The sequence below is a fragment of the Microtus oregoni genome, unplaced genomic scaffold (assembly GCF_018167655.1).
Source record: "Microtus oregoni isolate MIOR12 unplaced genomic scaffold, Mior012 000007F_ref0000211, whole genome shotgun sequence".
NCBI lineage: Eukaryota > Metazoa > Chordata > Mammalia > Rodentia > Cricetidae > Microtus > Microtus oregoni.
This window is the reverse complement of record NW_024543066.1, coordinates 57547417-57560736: the sequence shown is the minus strand read 5'-3', so window position 1 is coordinate 57560736 and position 13320 is coordinate 57547417. Positions and strand designations below refer to the sequence as shown.

General features: G+C 46.2%; 1 protein-coding gene across 1 annotated transcript; it reads left to right on the top strand.

Annotated features, from left to right (window-relative positions):
• The first annotated feature begins 7830 nt into the window (after positions 1-7830).
• LOC121450882 (proteasome subunit beta type-4) lies at positions 7831-10629 on the top strand. The gene is made up of 7 exons (XM_041656238.1): positions 7831-8015; positions 8137-8343; positions 8528-8674; positions 9167-9248; positions 9860-9976; positions 10271-10359; positions 10519-10629. The coding sequence occupies exons 1-7, from the start codon at positions 7876-7878 to the stop codon at positions 10529-10531; spliced, it is 795 nt and encodes a 264-aa protein (XP_041512172.1). The 5' UTR covers positions 7831-7875; the 3' UTR covers positions 10532-10629.
• The last annotated feature ends 2691 nt before the right edge of the window (positions 10630-13320 follow it).

The window sequence follows — 13320 nt, the reverse complement described above, 5'->3', positions numbered from 1 at the left end:
GTGTGCGGCACACACGTAGTCCCGGCTGGTGGTGTACAACACATCACATCGTGGTCCCGGCCACTGCAGGAGGCTGTGCAAGGTTAAGTTCAGCCCAGGCTTCGTGTGAGTTCCACGCTTAGTCAGGGATTCAAAGTGAGGACGTGTCAAAAACAAACAGAAAACAATAGCAAACAAGCAAAAACACAAAACAAGTTGTCGCTGGATATTGGGCTAGAGGTTATGTTTTGCTTTTAAACATTTTAATTAATTTGGGGGCCAGAGAGATGGCTCATCAGGTAAAGGTGTCTGCTACTGAGCCTGGCCCCCGAGTTTGGCTCCTGGGACCCACGTGGTGGAAGGAGAGAACGGACTCTTGAAGTTTGTCTGCTGCCTCCACAGGGGGTCATGGGTGCAACCCTTGCTCCAGAACACCACAAAAATAAATCAAATAATAAAAAGTTTAAAAATTAATTTTGTTCGCTTAAAATTTACCCATAGTAATGTTCACAAATGGGTACATTTATTTTCTTTGGTATATGTAATTATGTATTTGTAAATTGTAAAGATAAATCACAGGTTTCTGGGACAGTTATTTATTTATATTGTGTGTATGTGTGTGTGCGTGCATGAATGAGTGCATACACACCATATCAGAGCACCCACAGGTGGCAACCGAAGTCCAGGTGTCAGCCCAGAAGGAGGAAAACCCCTGATGAATGAATCTCAGATAGGCAAGGCCCCGAGACCACGACTCCAGAGTGTCTTTTGCTTCTGCTGTGACTTTACGTGATTGTCGCTGCCATCTTTCTCTGGTATCCGGCACGGTGTGAATGGGTGTGGGGAGATCCTCACTGCCTGTAATGTGTGTGTTTATCTCATGGAAACATCCTGTTCTAGTGTGGATTATTGGGAAGATGATTTCCTCCTAAGCTGTACTGTCTAATTGATAATAATAATAATAATAATAATAATAATAATAATAATAATAATGTTTACATAGAGTTTTTATGTCTAGGTCCCATGGACTCTTTTTTTTATTAACCCCAGGCTAGCCTAGAACTCACCATGTACCCACTGCGGCCCCAAGTCACAGCAATCCTGCTGCCTCAGCCTCCCAAGATCTGAGCTTATAGGCATGAGCCATCATAGCCGGTTAATCCCAGGAACTGTCGTTTGTTGCCTTCTTTGATTCTCCTATCGTCCCCTCTCATCCCATCGTAGGCACGCTGGAATCATGGACACACCACTGCCTCTGGCTTTTTACCTAAGTTGGGGATCCATCCCAGATTGGCCCCTTTACTCACTGAGCCATCTCTCCAGCCCTCTGGTCCCAAGAACTCAGGCTGACTCGTGTTCCTGTCTAAGGCAGAGCCCCAGAGCAGTAAGAAAACTAAAACCCAGAACACGGCCATCAGAGACAAGCGAAGAGGTCTGGGTAAGAGGGAACTGGACAGGGATGAACTGGTGAGGGCTGGGGAACATAGATAGCAGCAGGAGTCGCTGAGACCCTAGGAAATGATCTTGAGCCATCGTCTTCTAAAAGCTTGAGCAAGCAGCTTTCTTTCAAAAGAAAGAAGCAATGGAAGCCTGTCTAGTTCTTTCCCATGGGGCCCCCAGCCAGCACATATTGACACAGAGATTTATTATTAATTATGAAAGCTTGGCCTCCAGTTTAGGCTTGTTTTCAATGAGTTCTTATAACTTCTAATTAAACTTATAACTTATAATTCTAATTAACCCATAGTTTTTCATCTATGCCTGGCCACAGGGCTTGTTACCTCATCTCCCTACTGCATACCCTGCTCTTCCTCCCTCTCGCCGACACATCCTGTCTGCCTAGATTCTACTTCCTTTTCCTCTCTGTCTCCAGAAATCTGGCCTAATCTTTCCAGCCTAGCTATTAGCTATTCAGCTCTTTATTAAACCAGTCAGAGCAATCCATCTTCGTACAGTATACAAGTATCCCACAATGGAAGACTATTTAGAGAAACTCCTACACAATGCTACTGAGGGCTGGAGAAGTAACTCAGTGGACAGTGTGCTGGCCTGGCGTTTGCACAGCAGTGACACACACCCTCCCCAGCTGTGGAGGTACCCGGCAGCAAGCACAGCACTTGGGAGGTGAAGCAGCCGGCCTGCTAGGACTGTAAGAGACCCTGTGTCAGAGAAGGCAAAGGACTGGACTGTGGCTCCGTGGTTAAGAGCACTGGCCTTCCAGAATAAACAGAATGGAAACCAGCACACACACAGTGGCTCACAACCATCTGTAGCACCAGTTTCCTGGAGCTCCGACACTCTTTCTGGCCTCCTTGGGCAGTACACAGACGAGGTGTACAGACATGCATTCAGACAAACACCAAAATATGTAACATGAAAATAAATAAAATTAATATATATATATATATACACACACACACATATATATATAATATTAAGTCAAAAAAGCTGGTATGGTCATGCACACCTTAAATTCCAGCAGTTGGGAGGCAGAGGCAGGCAGATCTCTGTGAGGTTGAGGCCAGCCTGGTCTACAGAGTGAGTTCCAGGACAGCCAGGGCTACATAGTGAAATCGTATCTCAAAAAAAAAAAAGTTCTTGATGAATCACATTGAAGACTGCTAGCTTCTGTACACACACACACACACACTCTCTCTCTCTCTCTCTCTCTCTCTCTCTCTCTCTCACACACACACACACACACACACACACACACAAACATACACACACACGATCAATTGCCTTAAAATGATCCATTCATTCAGCCAATGATTTGTTTGGTGCAATTTTCTGCATGTTTCTATTTCAAAACTTGTTTTTTGGTTTTGGTTTTGGAATTTTTAATCCAAAGTCCTGAATGTCTGACTCCAGATGTGGCAGCTGCTAGCAGCTTTTCAAGCCTGAACCTAAGAATTTACTTTTTTTTTTTTTGAGATAAGATCTTACTTTATAACCTAAGCTGGCCCGGAACTCAGAGTGTAGCCTAGGTTGGCCTCAAACTCTCGGCAATCCACCAGCCTCCCCAGTGCTGTGATAACAGGAACGAACCACTATGCCCAGCCAGGAGCTGTGGCTGAATATATTTTACATGAGGATATTGTTCTGATGATTTGGGTGGCTTTAGCTGCAATCAGAAGTTTCCTCATGAAAGAAAGGCATGGGGGCCTGGTCACAGGGAAGATGGGGGGGGGCATGGTAACCACAAGCTGAACGAGATAGCACCAGCAGCCACAAGCTGTAGCAAGGCTTTCTCTATCCTGCCAGCTCCCAAATAACCACACAGAGACTTTTTAATTATGAATGCTCTGCTGACAGCTTAGCCTTGTTCTTAACTAGCTCTTATAACTTAAATCCACCCATATTTTTGTTAATCTGCATTCTACCACATGACTTTTACCTCTGACCCATTCTGTGCATCTGACTTATTCAGTTTGTCTGGCATCTCCACTCTCCAGCGTTGTATCTGCTGAGAAAATCCTACATAACTATTGGACGTTTAACTTTTATTTAAATCAATCACAGTGAGATATCTTCACACAGTGTAAAGGAATATTCCACAACAATTAGAAGCTTCAATAAGCAAGGTATAGCCTGAGTCCCATGCATATAAGCTGTAGAGGCTTGAGGATCAGAAGTTCAAGGTCATCCTTGGTGATGTACCTAGTTCTAGTCCGAGGCCAGCCTGATCTCCCGGAGACCTTGTCTAAAATATTCTTTTTAAAGGAATGAATTCTCCAGATCTGTAAAAGGGAACTGGCCTTGTCAGTGTAACTCTGAGAATAAATTGCACACCAGTCAGTCAGTCCTCATGTTCTTTTTAAAAAACAGTTGGATAAAGCACAAAAGTTACATTTTAAAGGACAGAGAGGGGCTCAGTAGGTAAAAGCACTTGTTGGACAAATCTGAGAATCAGTTTGGATTCCCAGAACACATGTAAATGCCAAGTGGTGTTTTTAAACTAAATCTCAATCCTATGGTGTTAACCAATAAAGACTCAGGACAGGTGCTGGGGTGGAAAACTGCTAACTCAGAGAGGGAGAGGAACAACCAGGTAACATTCCTCCTTAGCTGATGTCGTCCTAGATGGGAGAGTTTCTCTTCTGCGGTCCCAAGCAAGAGAGGCCTGCCAGGCTCCAGTCCCTCTCTGCTCTTTCCTGTGCATCTCTCTAGCCCTCTTCCCACCCCCCTCTTACTCTCTATGACCACTTCCTGTCAACTAGTTGCTGGCTGTGCCTCTTGACCCAAGGTTGACCCATTATTTAATTAATGAAATCTCAGGGTTCACAGTGTGATCAAATAACATGAAACAATGGGGGTGTGGCAACTTGTCTGTAATCCTAGCACACAGGAAGCTCAGACAGGGATCCCCATAGCAATGCAAGGTGGCTAGCTAGATTAGTTGAGTTAGCCAACTCTGGGTTCAAGCGAGAGAGTCTGTCTCAATACATAAGGTGTGGTTTGGTAAGATAGGCAACATCAGCCTATGGCCTCCACACTCCTGTAGGCGCGCGCGCACACACACACACACACACACCTCAAAACTAAAGGAACCAAAAGGCTGTGGAAGAAATGAGGACTAAAATTCCAGAAGAGTTCATCTATTCTGGGATGTGCTAAGAATAGGCTGCAGATCAGGCTTAACTGAAGCAGAATGTCTCTGGAGAAAGGAAGTCACCGGAGGTTTGCACGGTTATGTGAGGAGTAGACTAACAGGGTTACCTTTGCCCAGAGAACTTTGGTGAACCCTGGGGATGTTCAGGAGACCTCAGAGTGGCATTGAAAGCTCCAATAGGCATATAGAAGCTCCTCCAGGGGCTGGAGAGATGGCTCAGAGGTTAAGAGCACTGGCTGCTCTTCCAGAGGACCTGAGTTCAATTCCCAGCAACCACATGGTGGTTCACAACCATCTGTACTGAGATCTGGCGCCCTCCTCTGGCGTGCAGGCATACATGGAGGCAGAATGCTGTATACATAATAAATAAATCTTTTAAAAAAAATGAAGCTCCTCCAGGCTGGAGTTATTGATAAGGAAATTAAGACTCACTGGGGCAGGGTATCAGCTAATCCGATGGTTTGCCCTTAGTGTGTTTGCCAGATCTCGAGTTTGTGTGGAGGAGTTGGGATCTGAAGAACTAGCCCCATTTGCTTCATTTCGGGGGGGGGGGGCTGTTCACTTTTCAATCAAAAGTTGTGTGAAGCTGGATGGTGGTGGTGCACGCCTTTAATCCCAGCACTCGGGAAGCAGAGGTAGGTGGATCTCTGTGAGTTCAAAGTCAGCCTGGTCTATGAGAGCTAGTTCCAGGACAGGCTCCAAAGCTACAGAGAAACTATGTCTCTAAAAACAAAAAGCAAGCAAGCAAACAAACAAAAAAGAAAAAAACAAAACAAAAGTTGTGAGAAATATGCCCGGAGACTAGGGATGAGCAAGACTGAAACAGTCGCTCAGTGCAGGCCTCACAGCTCTAATTCCTGTCTCTGGTAGAGAACATAACCTGCCCTTCCACGCTATTCACACTATATGGCAAACAATAACAAGCCAGAAGCCTTGCACAATGAAAGAGAAACATGATCAAAATGAAAAATTAAAACAAGCAAGAGAAGCCTAGCCATGGCTGATACAGACCCGGATGCTCCTTGGTTTATAATGGGCACATTCCAAAACACCTAGCATTTAATACACACAACCTACTGAGCACCACAGTTCGGGGGTTTGATTTGTTGTTGTTTTAACTGCAGGCTATAGGTGAAGATGTTGACTAGGCGTGTGACCGCCCCACTGTGCAGCCTCACAAGAGTATCTTATCCTGGGATAATATTTAAAGTTCAAAGTTAATTTTTGCACCATTCTGAAGCTGAAACATTGCAGGACAGATTATTTTAGCTGTGACCCATTTGTACTGGAGGTGACACTTAAGAATACAGAGCCAGAGAGACGGCTAGGACTTGCCGCCCAAGCTTGACAAGCCGAGTTAGGTTCCAGGGCGCATATGGCGGAGAGAACAGACACGACATGGCTGTCCTCTGACTTCAAGTTTGCCATTCCGCAAGTGCCCCTCACATCCCGATAATACGCACATGGCACAAGTGTACATTAAACAAATACCAAAATCTTAAAATGTATAAAATTGGTAAGGATAGAGAGAAGCAGAACAAAGGTGGAAGGGGAAATTCTGGGATGGAAAATTTTAAGGGGTGCAGGGAGATGGGGAGATTCGGGGAGGGTCTGTCTAAACTAAAGATTATGAAAAGTCATAAGGAAAGCCAAGGCACTGAAAATCAAATACAAAGGAGCTCGAGGGGCTGGGACTTAGCTCCGTCGGTAGAGTGCTTGCCTAGCATTCACAAAGCCCTGGGATGGATCCCCAGCACCCATGTGGTGGCTCACAACCATCTGTAACTCCAGCTAGTGCCCGTCTACTTTTGTGCCTTTCTGTGTAGCATAATGAATTTAATTAGGGTTTCTTACAGGAGCCTGGAGGTTCCTTGGAGGTTCATGGGCACATTACCATAGTCACAGCACTGGGAGGGAATTTTTTCCTCCCCCAGTGTCTGAGTTACATTTATTTCTTGTTTTTTTGTTTCTTTTCTTTTCTATTTATTTATTTTTCTGTTTCTTTGTTTTTCTTCTTTTTTTTTTTTTTCAAAACAGTGTTTCTCTCACTTTGCAGACCAGGTTGGCCTTGAACTCACAGAGATCCACTTGCTGAGTTAATATTCTATCGCTGTGAAGAGACACATGGTCAAGGCAACTTATAACAGAATTTTTTTTTTTTTTTTTTTGGTTCTCACGGTTCCAGATTTTTGTTATTGCTGTTTCTTTGTTTTTTGAGACAGGGTTTCTTTGTGTAACCACTCTGGCTGTCCTGTAACTTGGTCTGTAGACCTGGCTGGCTTTGAACTCACAGAGATCCACCTGCCTCTGCCTCCTGATTGCTGGGATTAAACGCATGTGACACAACCGCCTGGCAGAGTCTATGATCATCAGGTTGGAGAACATGGCAGCAGGCACTGGAGCAGTAGCTGAGAGTTCACATTTATTTGATCCTAACACCTCCCAACTAAAAATCTTTAAAGAAAAAAAAATGAGGTGAGGTAATGTAGTTTTATTCCCCCCCTCCCCCCTTTTAATATAGGGTCTCTCAGTTGCTCAAGTTAGCCTGGATTCAGAATGTAATCCAGAAAGGTCTGCTGGAGGCAATCCTTCTGGCCCACCCCTCTGAGTGCTAGGATCATGTGATGAACTGGTTTGCTCACGCAATGTCTCCTTCCCTCTGTCCCTCCCCACTTCACCCCCCTACCCCGCTTAATTATGCCCCACAAAAGTGCCTGGTGCCCTGGAGGCCAGGAGCGAGTTTCAAATCAGTAGAAACTGGAATTACAGACGGTTTTGCGCCATCACGTGGTGGCTGAGATTGGAATCCAAGAGCCGTATTTCCAGCTTGGTTTGTACCCTTTCTACCTTTACCGACTGTAAGGGCATAAATCACTGTATCTCAAGCATCTGCATCTTATCTATAAAAGGAGTTGAATAATGCCTGTTACACGGGCCTGCTCTGAGAAGTAAAACTGTAAGAGCTTGGGTTCAATGATTCTTCAAGTCAGGTTCTGGATACTGATTCAAACAGGACAAGACAACCCGTCCTGGTGCTTGTCCCACACAGCCTGCTCCTCCTAAATTGTCAGAAAGCTCAGCTCTAGGCACCCCTTCTGCAGACACGGAGGCGACGTCGTGCATTCCTGTCAGTCTCAGCACTCCTCCGACTCCTCATCAACACGGAACCTGGCAGTCATGGTACCGGGACGTGGCTGGCAGGAAGAAAAGAGGTGTAACAACAAAGGGCCACTTCCGCTTCCGGTGAGGCGAGTGCTTTCACTTCTTTAGCTGCGGTGACTAAGATGGAAGCATTCTGGGAGTCACGGGCTGGCCACTGGGCCGGGGGTCCGGCCCCGGGGCAGTTTTACCGCGTGCCGTCCACTCCCTGCGCCCTCATGGACCCGGCGTCCGCGCTCTGCGAGGGCCCAATCACCCGGACCCAGTGAGTTGCGCTATAACCGCGCCAGGAATGGGCGGCGGGCTGGGACTTGGACCTGCGGCGCCTGGGTGGCGGCTCCCGGGGACCCCGGACGCCGCGATCAGGGACCCTTTCCATTCTTCAGGAACCCCATGGTGACTGGGACGTCGGTACTCGGGGTGAAGTTCGACGGCGGAGTGGTTATTGCTGCAGACATGCTGGGCTCCTACGGCTCCCTTGCTCGTTTCCGCAATATCTCCCGTATTATGCGAGTCAACGACAGCACTATGCTGGGTGCTTCGGGAGACTACGCTGATTTCCAGTATTTAAAGCAGGTTCTCGGCCAGATGGTGTAAGTCGCCTCCGAGTGGAGCGAAGCTCTCGTTTTTTATTCCCTTAGATGGGATGGGGGGACTTGAGGCTTTGGGGGAGTTGTTGGGTCTAGCATGTGAATGTTTTGAATACTTTTTGGCATTGTATGTGGGTGGGGAACCTGACTTCCGTTATCATTACCTTATCAACCATTTATTTTTAAGGATTGATGAAGAGCTGTTGGGAGATGGACATAGCTATAGCCCTAGAGCTATTCATTCCTGGTTGACAAGGGCCATGTACAGCCGCCGCTCCAAGATGAATCCTCTGTGGAACACCATGGTCATTGGAGGCTATGCTGATGGAGAAAGGTATTTGATAACTTCCCTGACCACCCAGCCTAGAACCTACTGAGTGTCTTTTTAGTTTTTTTGTTTTTCAAGACAGGTGTCTCCATGTAACAGCTCTGGCTGTCCTGGAACTCGCTCTGTAGATCAGGCTGGCCTTGAACTCAAAGAGATTTGCCAGCCTCTACCCTCTGAGTACTGGAGTTAAAGGCGTGTGCCACCACTGTCCAGCTTTCTTCAGTCTTTGAAAAGAATGGTTTTTCACACTTGTATTGGTGCTTGTGTGCTAGTGTGTGTGTGTGTGTGTGTGTATGTACACCATGTGGGTTCTAGGGCTCAAACTCGGGTCATCAGGTGTGGTGGCAGGTGCTTTTACCCACTGATCCATCCTGAGTCTCCCACCCCAGACTGTTTAACCCCAGAGAATTCCCACCTTTTAATTCAGACCTCATGGTCCCATTCTTTGGCCAAGAAATATAAGATTAAATGAGTTCTTTGATCTGTTTGTCCCTGCAGCTTCCTTGGTTATGTGGACATGCTTGGTGTGGCTTATGAAGCCCCTTCTCTAGCCACAGGTTATGGTGCATACTTGGCTCAGGTGAGTCATGGGACTAGCAATGGGGAAAAGAGGAGAGATGTTCCCTGTGGAGTTCTGATAGGAGACAGGCTGGTATCCAAATGTTGGGCATCAGGTTTTCTTAGTATAAGAAGGTGTTTACATGACCTTCCAGAGACAAGATGTGGTGAACAGGGATAATAGCCTTGCTGCAGGATGGAAGCCTTAGGACTTCCCTTTTAAGAGGATCTTAACTAGGTGGTGGTACACATCTGTACTCCTAGTGCACAGGAGCTGAGGCCAGGAGGGCTGTGCATTTCAGACCAACTTGGGCTACACAGACTCTATATCTCAGAAACAAAACAAAAATGAAATGACTCATGGGTAAAGGCACTTGCTGCCAAGGCTGACAGCCAGCCCAGGACCCCCAGGGTGGGCAGAAACAAGTCCTGCAAAGCAATTTTCTGACTTCCACATGCGTATGCATACATATATATGTAAGATAAGTAAATGTCGAATGAAATAAAAAAGCCAGCACTTTTCTGATGAGACAGCGGGTAGAAGTCTGTCGTTCACTTTGGTGATTGTTTACACGGGTTGGAATAGGTGTTAAGCTAGTGTCTAATTTCTCCCTTATTTTGCCCACCTTTTAGCCTCTGCTTCGAGAAGTTCTAGAGAAACAACCTGTGCTGAGTCAGACTGAGGCCCGGGAGCTCGTAGAGCGCTGCATGCGAGTGTTGTACTACCGAGACGCCCGCTCGTACAACCGGGTGAGACACGGCAGAAAAGTACAGGCTCTGGGGCCACCATGCTAGTGTAGGCCTTTAGTCCCAGCACTCGGGAGGCAGAGGCAGGCGGATATCTGTGAGTCTGAGGCCAGCCTGGTTTACAGAGCTAGTTCCAGGACAGCCAGGGCTGTTACATGGACAAATTCTGTCTCGAAAAATCTTTAAAAAACCACTAAACTACAAATTGTTACTTCTATTTTGGAATGAGAGAGCGACCCTCTGAATTAACCTCTGTCCAGACTGGGTATTTACATTACATGTTTTGTTTTCTTTTAGTTTCAAATCGCCACCGTAACTGAAAAAGGTGTTGAGATAGAAGGACCGCTATCAGCAGAGACTAACTGGGAAATCGCCCACATGATCAGGTGATTTAAAATGTGGGCGAGTTGGAAGCCTTTGGCTTGCATGACAGCCTCTGGAGGGCTGGCCTCCCAGACAGTGGTTCTGGGTGCAAGGGGCAGAGCTTCTTAAGCTGATGCCTTGGCACTTCATCACTTTCTTCCTAAAATATTCTTTCTTTTTAGTGGCTTTGAATGAACTACAGATGAACGTCGAGTTGAAGCTGTACCCTTCTGTATTTGGATTAGCTGGCTCAAAGTAGACTTTTGTAAAATAAACCAGTCCTTTGAAGTGTTTGCTGAGTTGTTTTGTTTTGAAATGAGATCTCACCATGTAACCCAGGCTAGCCTAAAACTCAGAAATCTTCCTGCCTCTGCCTCCCAAATATTGGAGTTAAAAACTTGTGCCACCATATCTGGTCATGCCAAGAGCTCAGCTGCTGCTGTCTGAACCATTGATGTGCTGTTTCCTTTCCTGGGCAGAGAGCCAATTTAGTTCCTGCGAGCATGCCCAGAGGTTGATGTCAGAAGTCTTCCTTAGTCATCCTCCACCTTAACTTTCTTGGCGTAATTCTTATGAACCTGAGCTTCTCTATTCAGCTAGGCTGCCAGCCAACAGGCCCCAGGGGTCCTGTCTCCACCCCCTCCTAGAGCTGGGATGCCCAGGGCTGAACTCGGGTCCTCATGCCTGTGCGGCAGGCACTTGACTGAGCCACTCTAGCCCTTCATTGTATTTGAGGTTGACCTCAACTCGGGGCAGTCCCTGCTGCCTCAGCCTCCCAACTGAGGGACTGTAGGTGGTGATGTAGGTAGGTCCTTAGGCTCTTCAGCAAGTGTAGGATTCTCTGAACAAAAGACCCCACACAGTATTCATTTGCGATTGTTCTAGAGCTAGCTTCTTGTAGGTCACATTGATCTTTGGTAACACAGTTGGTTTACATATATACGATATTCTCATTCTATTTATTTTTTGTTGTTGTTTTTTCGAGACAGGGTTTCTCTGTGGCTTTGGAGCCTGTCCTGGAACTAGCTCTTGTAGACCAGGCTGGTCTCGAACTCACAGAGATCCGCCTGCCTCTGCCTCCCGAGTGCTGGGATTAAAGGTGGATATTCTCATGCTAAAAGAATCCTTTTGTTGGGAGAAGGTGGTTAATGACGGCTCCAAACCTGATGACAGGTGTGCTGGAGCTGCTGGGGAAGCTAGTCCCCAGTACTAAGCCCCACATGTAGCCACACACAGGAGAGCTAAGCACATTTAACTAATGTTTATTGTCTGTAAATCTAGCACCTGGTACTTTGTGTTCATTAAAAAATCCTAAATGGAGGGCTGGAAAGGTGACTCAGCCTAAGAGTGGATACTATTACTCTTGCTTGTGGAAGATGGGACCCTAGCTTGATTCCCAGCACTCATGGATGTAGCTCACAACTGCCTCTAACCCTAGCTCCAAGCGATATCTGATAACTGCCCCCCATGAACAGCTGCACTTGCGCACATACCCACATAACTAAAATGATTAAACATAATTAAAATCATTTAAGAAATTTCCTAAGTGGGACTGGGTAGGTGGCTCGGTTGCTTAAAGCACTGGCTGTGCTAGTGTGAAGATCTGAATTCAAGTCCCTAGAACCCATGAAGAGCTGGATAAAGTAGATCTCTGTAACCCCAGGTCCTACAGGGAGATGGGCATGGGGGAGGCAGAGCAAGAGGGACCTGTAGGCTTGAGAGCCAGGCAGTCTGGCACAGGAAGCAGAAAAACTGTCTCATGTAGGGTGGAGAGTGAGGACACCTGAAGTCACACAAGTGCACACACACAGTCCTCGGACGCAGACCCCAGGATCTGAGTTCACTCCCAGTCCCACAAGATGGCAGGAGACTCAGGAGTTGTCCTGACCTCTGTTCATGTTGTAATAGCACGTGTAGCATGTGGTGTCCACATTCAACACACGAATGACTGTTAAGTATAGCTGTTAAGGTTGGGAATTAGCTATGTTCTACCCCTGGGGTGGTTTCAAACCTTTATTTTTACAAATGAAAATACATCTTCTGCATGATGCACAGACCCTTTGAGAGTGGTATAGACAGCAGCAGACAGGCTCACACAAAGAAAATCCTGAGCCTTCAATCGGGAACTTTCACATACTTGATCTCAACACAGAAAGTTGTCAATAAATACATGTTTATTGATTGAACTGAATTATAAAAAAAAAACAAAAAACTTCCTTCTACTACTAAGCCATGCAGGCAGAGTCCACAAAGACAACTTGCTTGCCAAAACCCAGCCGATCCACTGTTACCATGACCTTAAAAAAAAAAAAAAATTACCCATCCAAAGTCAATGTGCAGAGGCCAGGAACCCAGCTCCACTAAGGCTGTGGCTGCTGCAAGACGACAGAAGAGGCCTAGGCTGTGGGCTGAATGACCACTTACAGTTCAGCTCTCTCAAAGGCAGCTGGCGTTGTGGTAAAGTCCATCAATAAAATGGCACTGAGCAAAAAGCTGGGGAAGAGAAGCACAGGTGGATCCTCCGTTCAGATCTCCAACGCCACGGGTTCAGAGCTGGCCAAACTTCTGGGATCAGTCCTGTTCACTACGTTATAAAAACTGCGGGGAGAAGGTGGTAATGAATACCACACCTGTACCACCAGGCCGCCACATCCTGACTATCTCCCAGTCTATGAAAGTCTATTAAACAGGGGCACATAAAAAAGTTTATAAATCCATTTCCTCTCATTTTATTAAATGTTCCACTTATGTACACTGTAAAGGTGAACCACTTACAAGCTTGTGCAGGTTGCCTCCTTGGCTCACAGGAGGAAACATTGCCGAAAGCCTCAGGGTGGACAAGAATGGTGTGGCTGTGGGAAAGGTAGACTTGGTTTTTGTTCTTTTTTTTCTCTATGGTACAGTACATTTTGGTTTATCACCATAAGTACATCATTTTTTTTTTTTAAAAAAAATCCATCATGCAAACTGTAGAAAAATTTTCC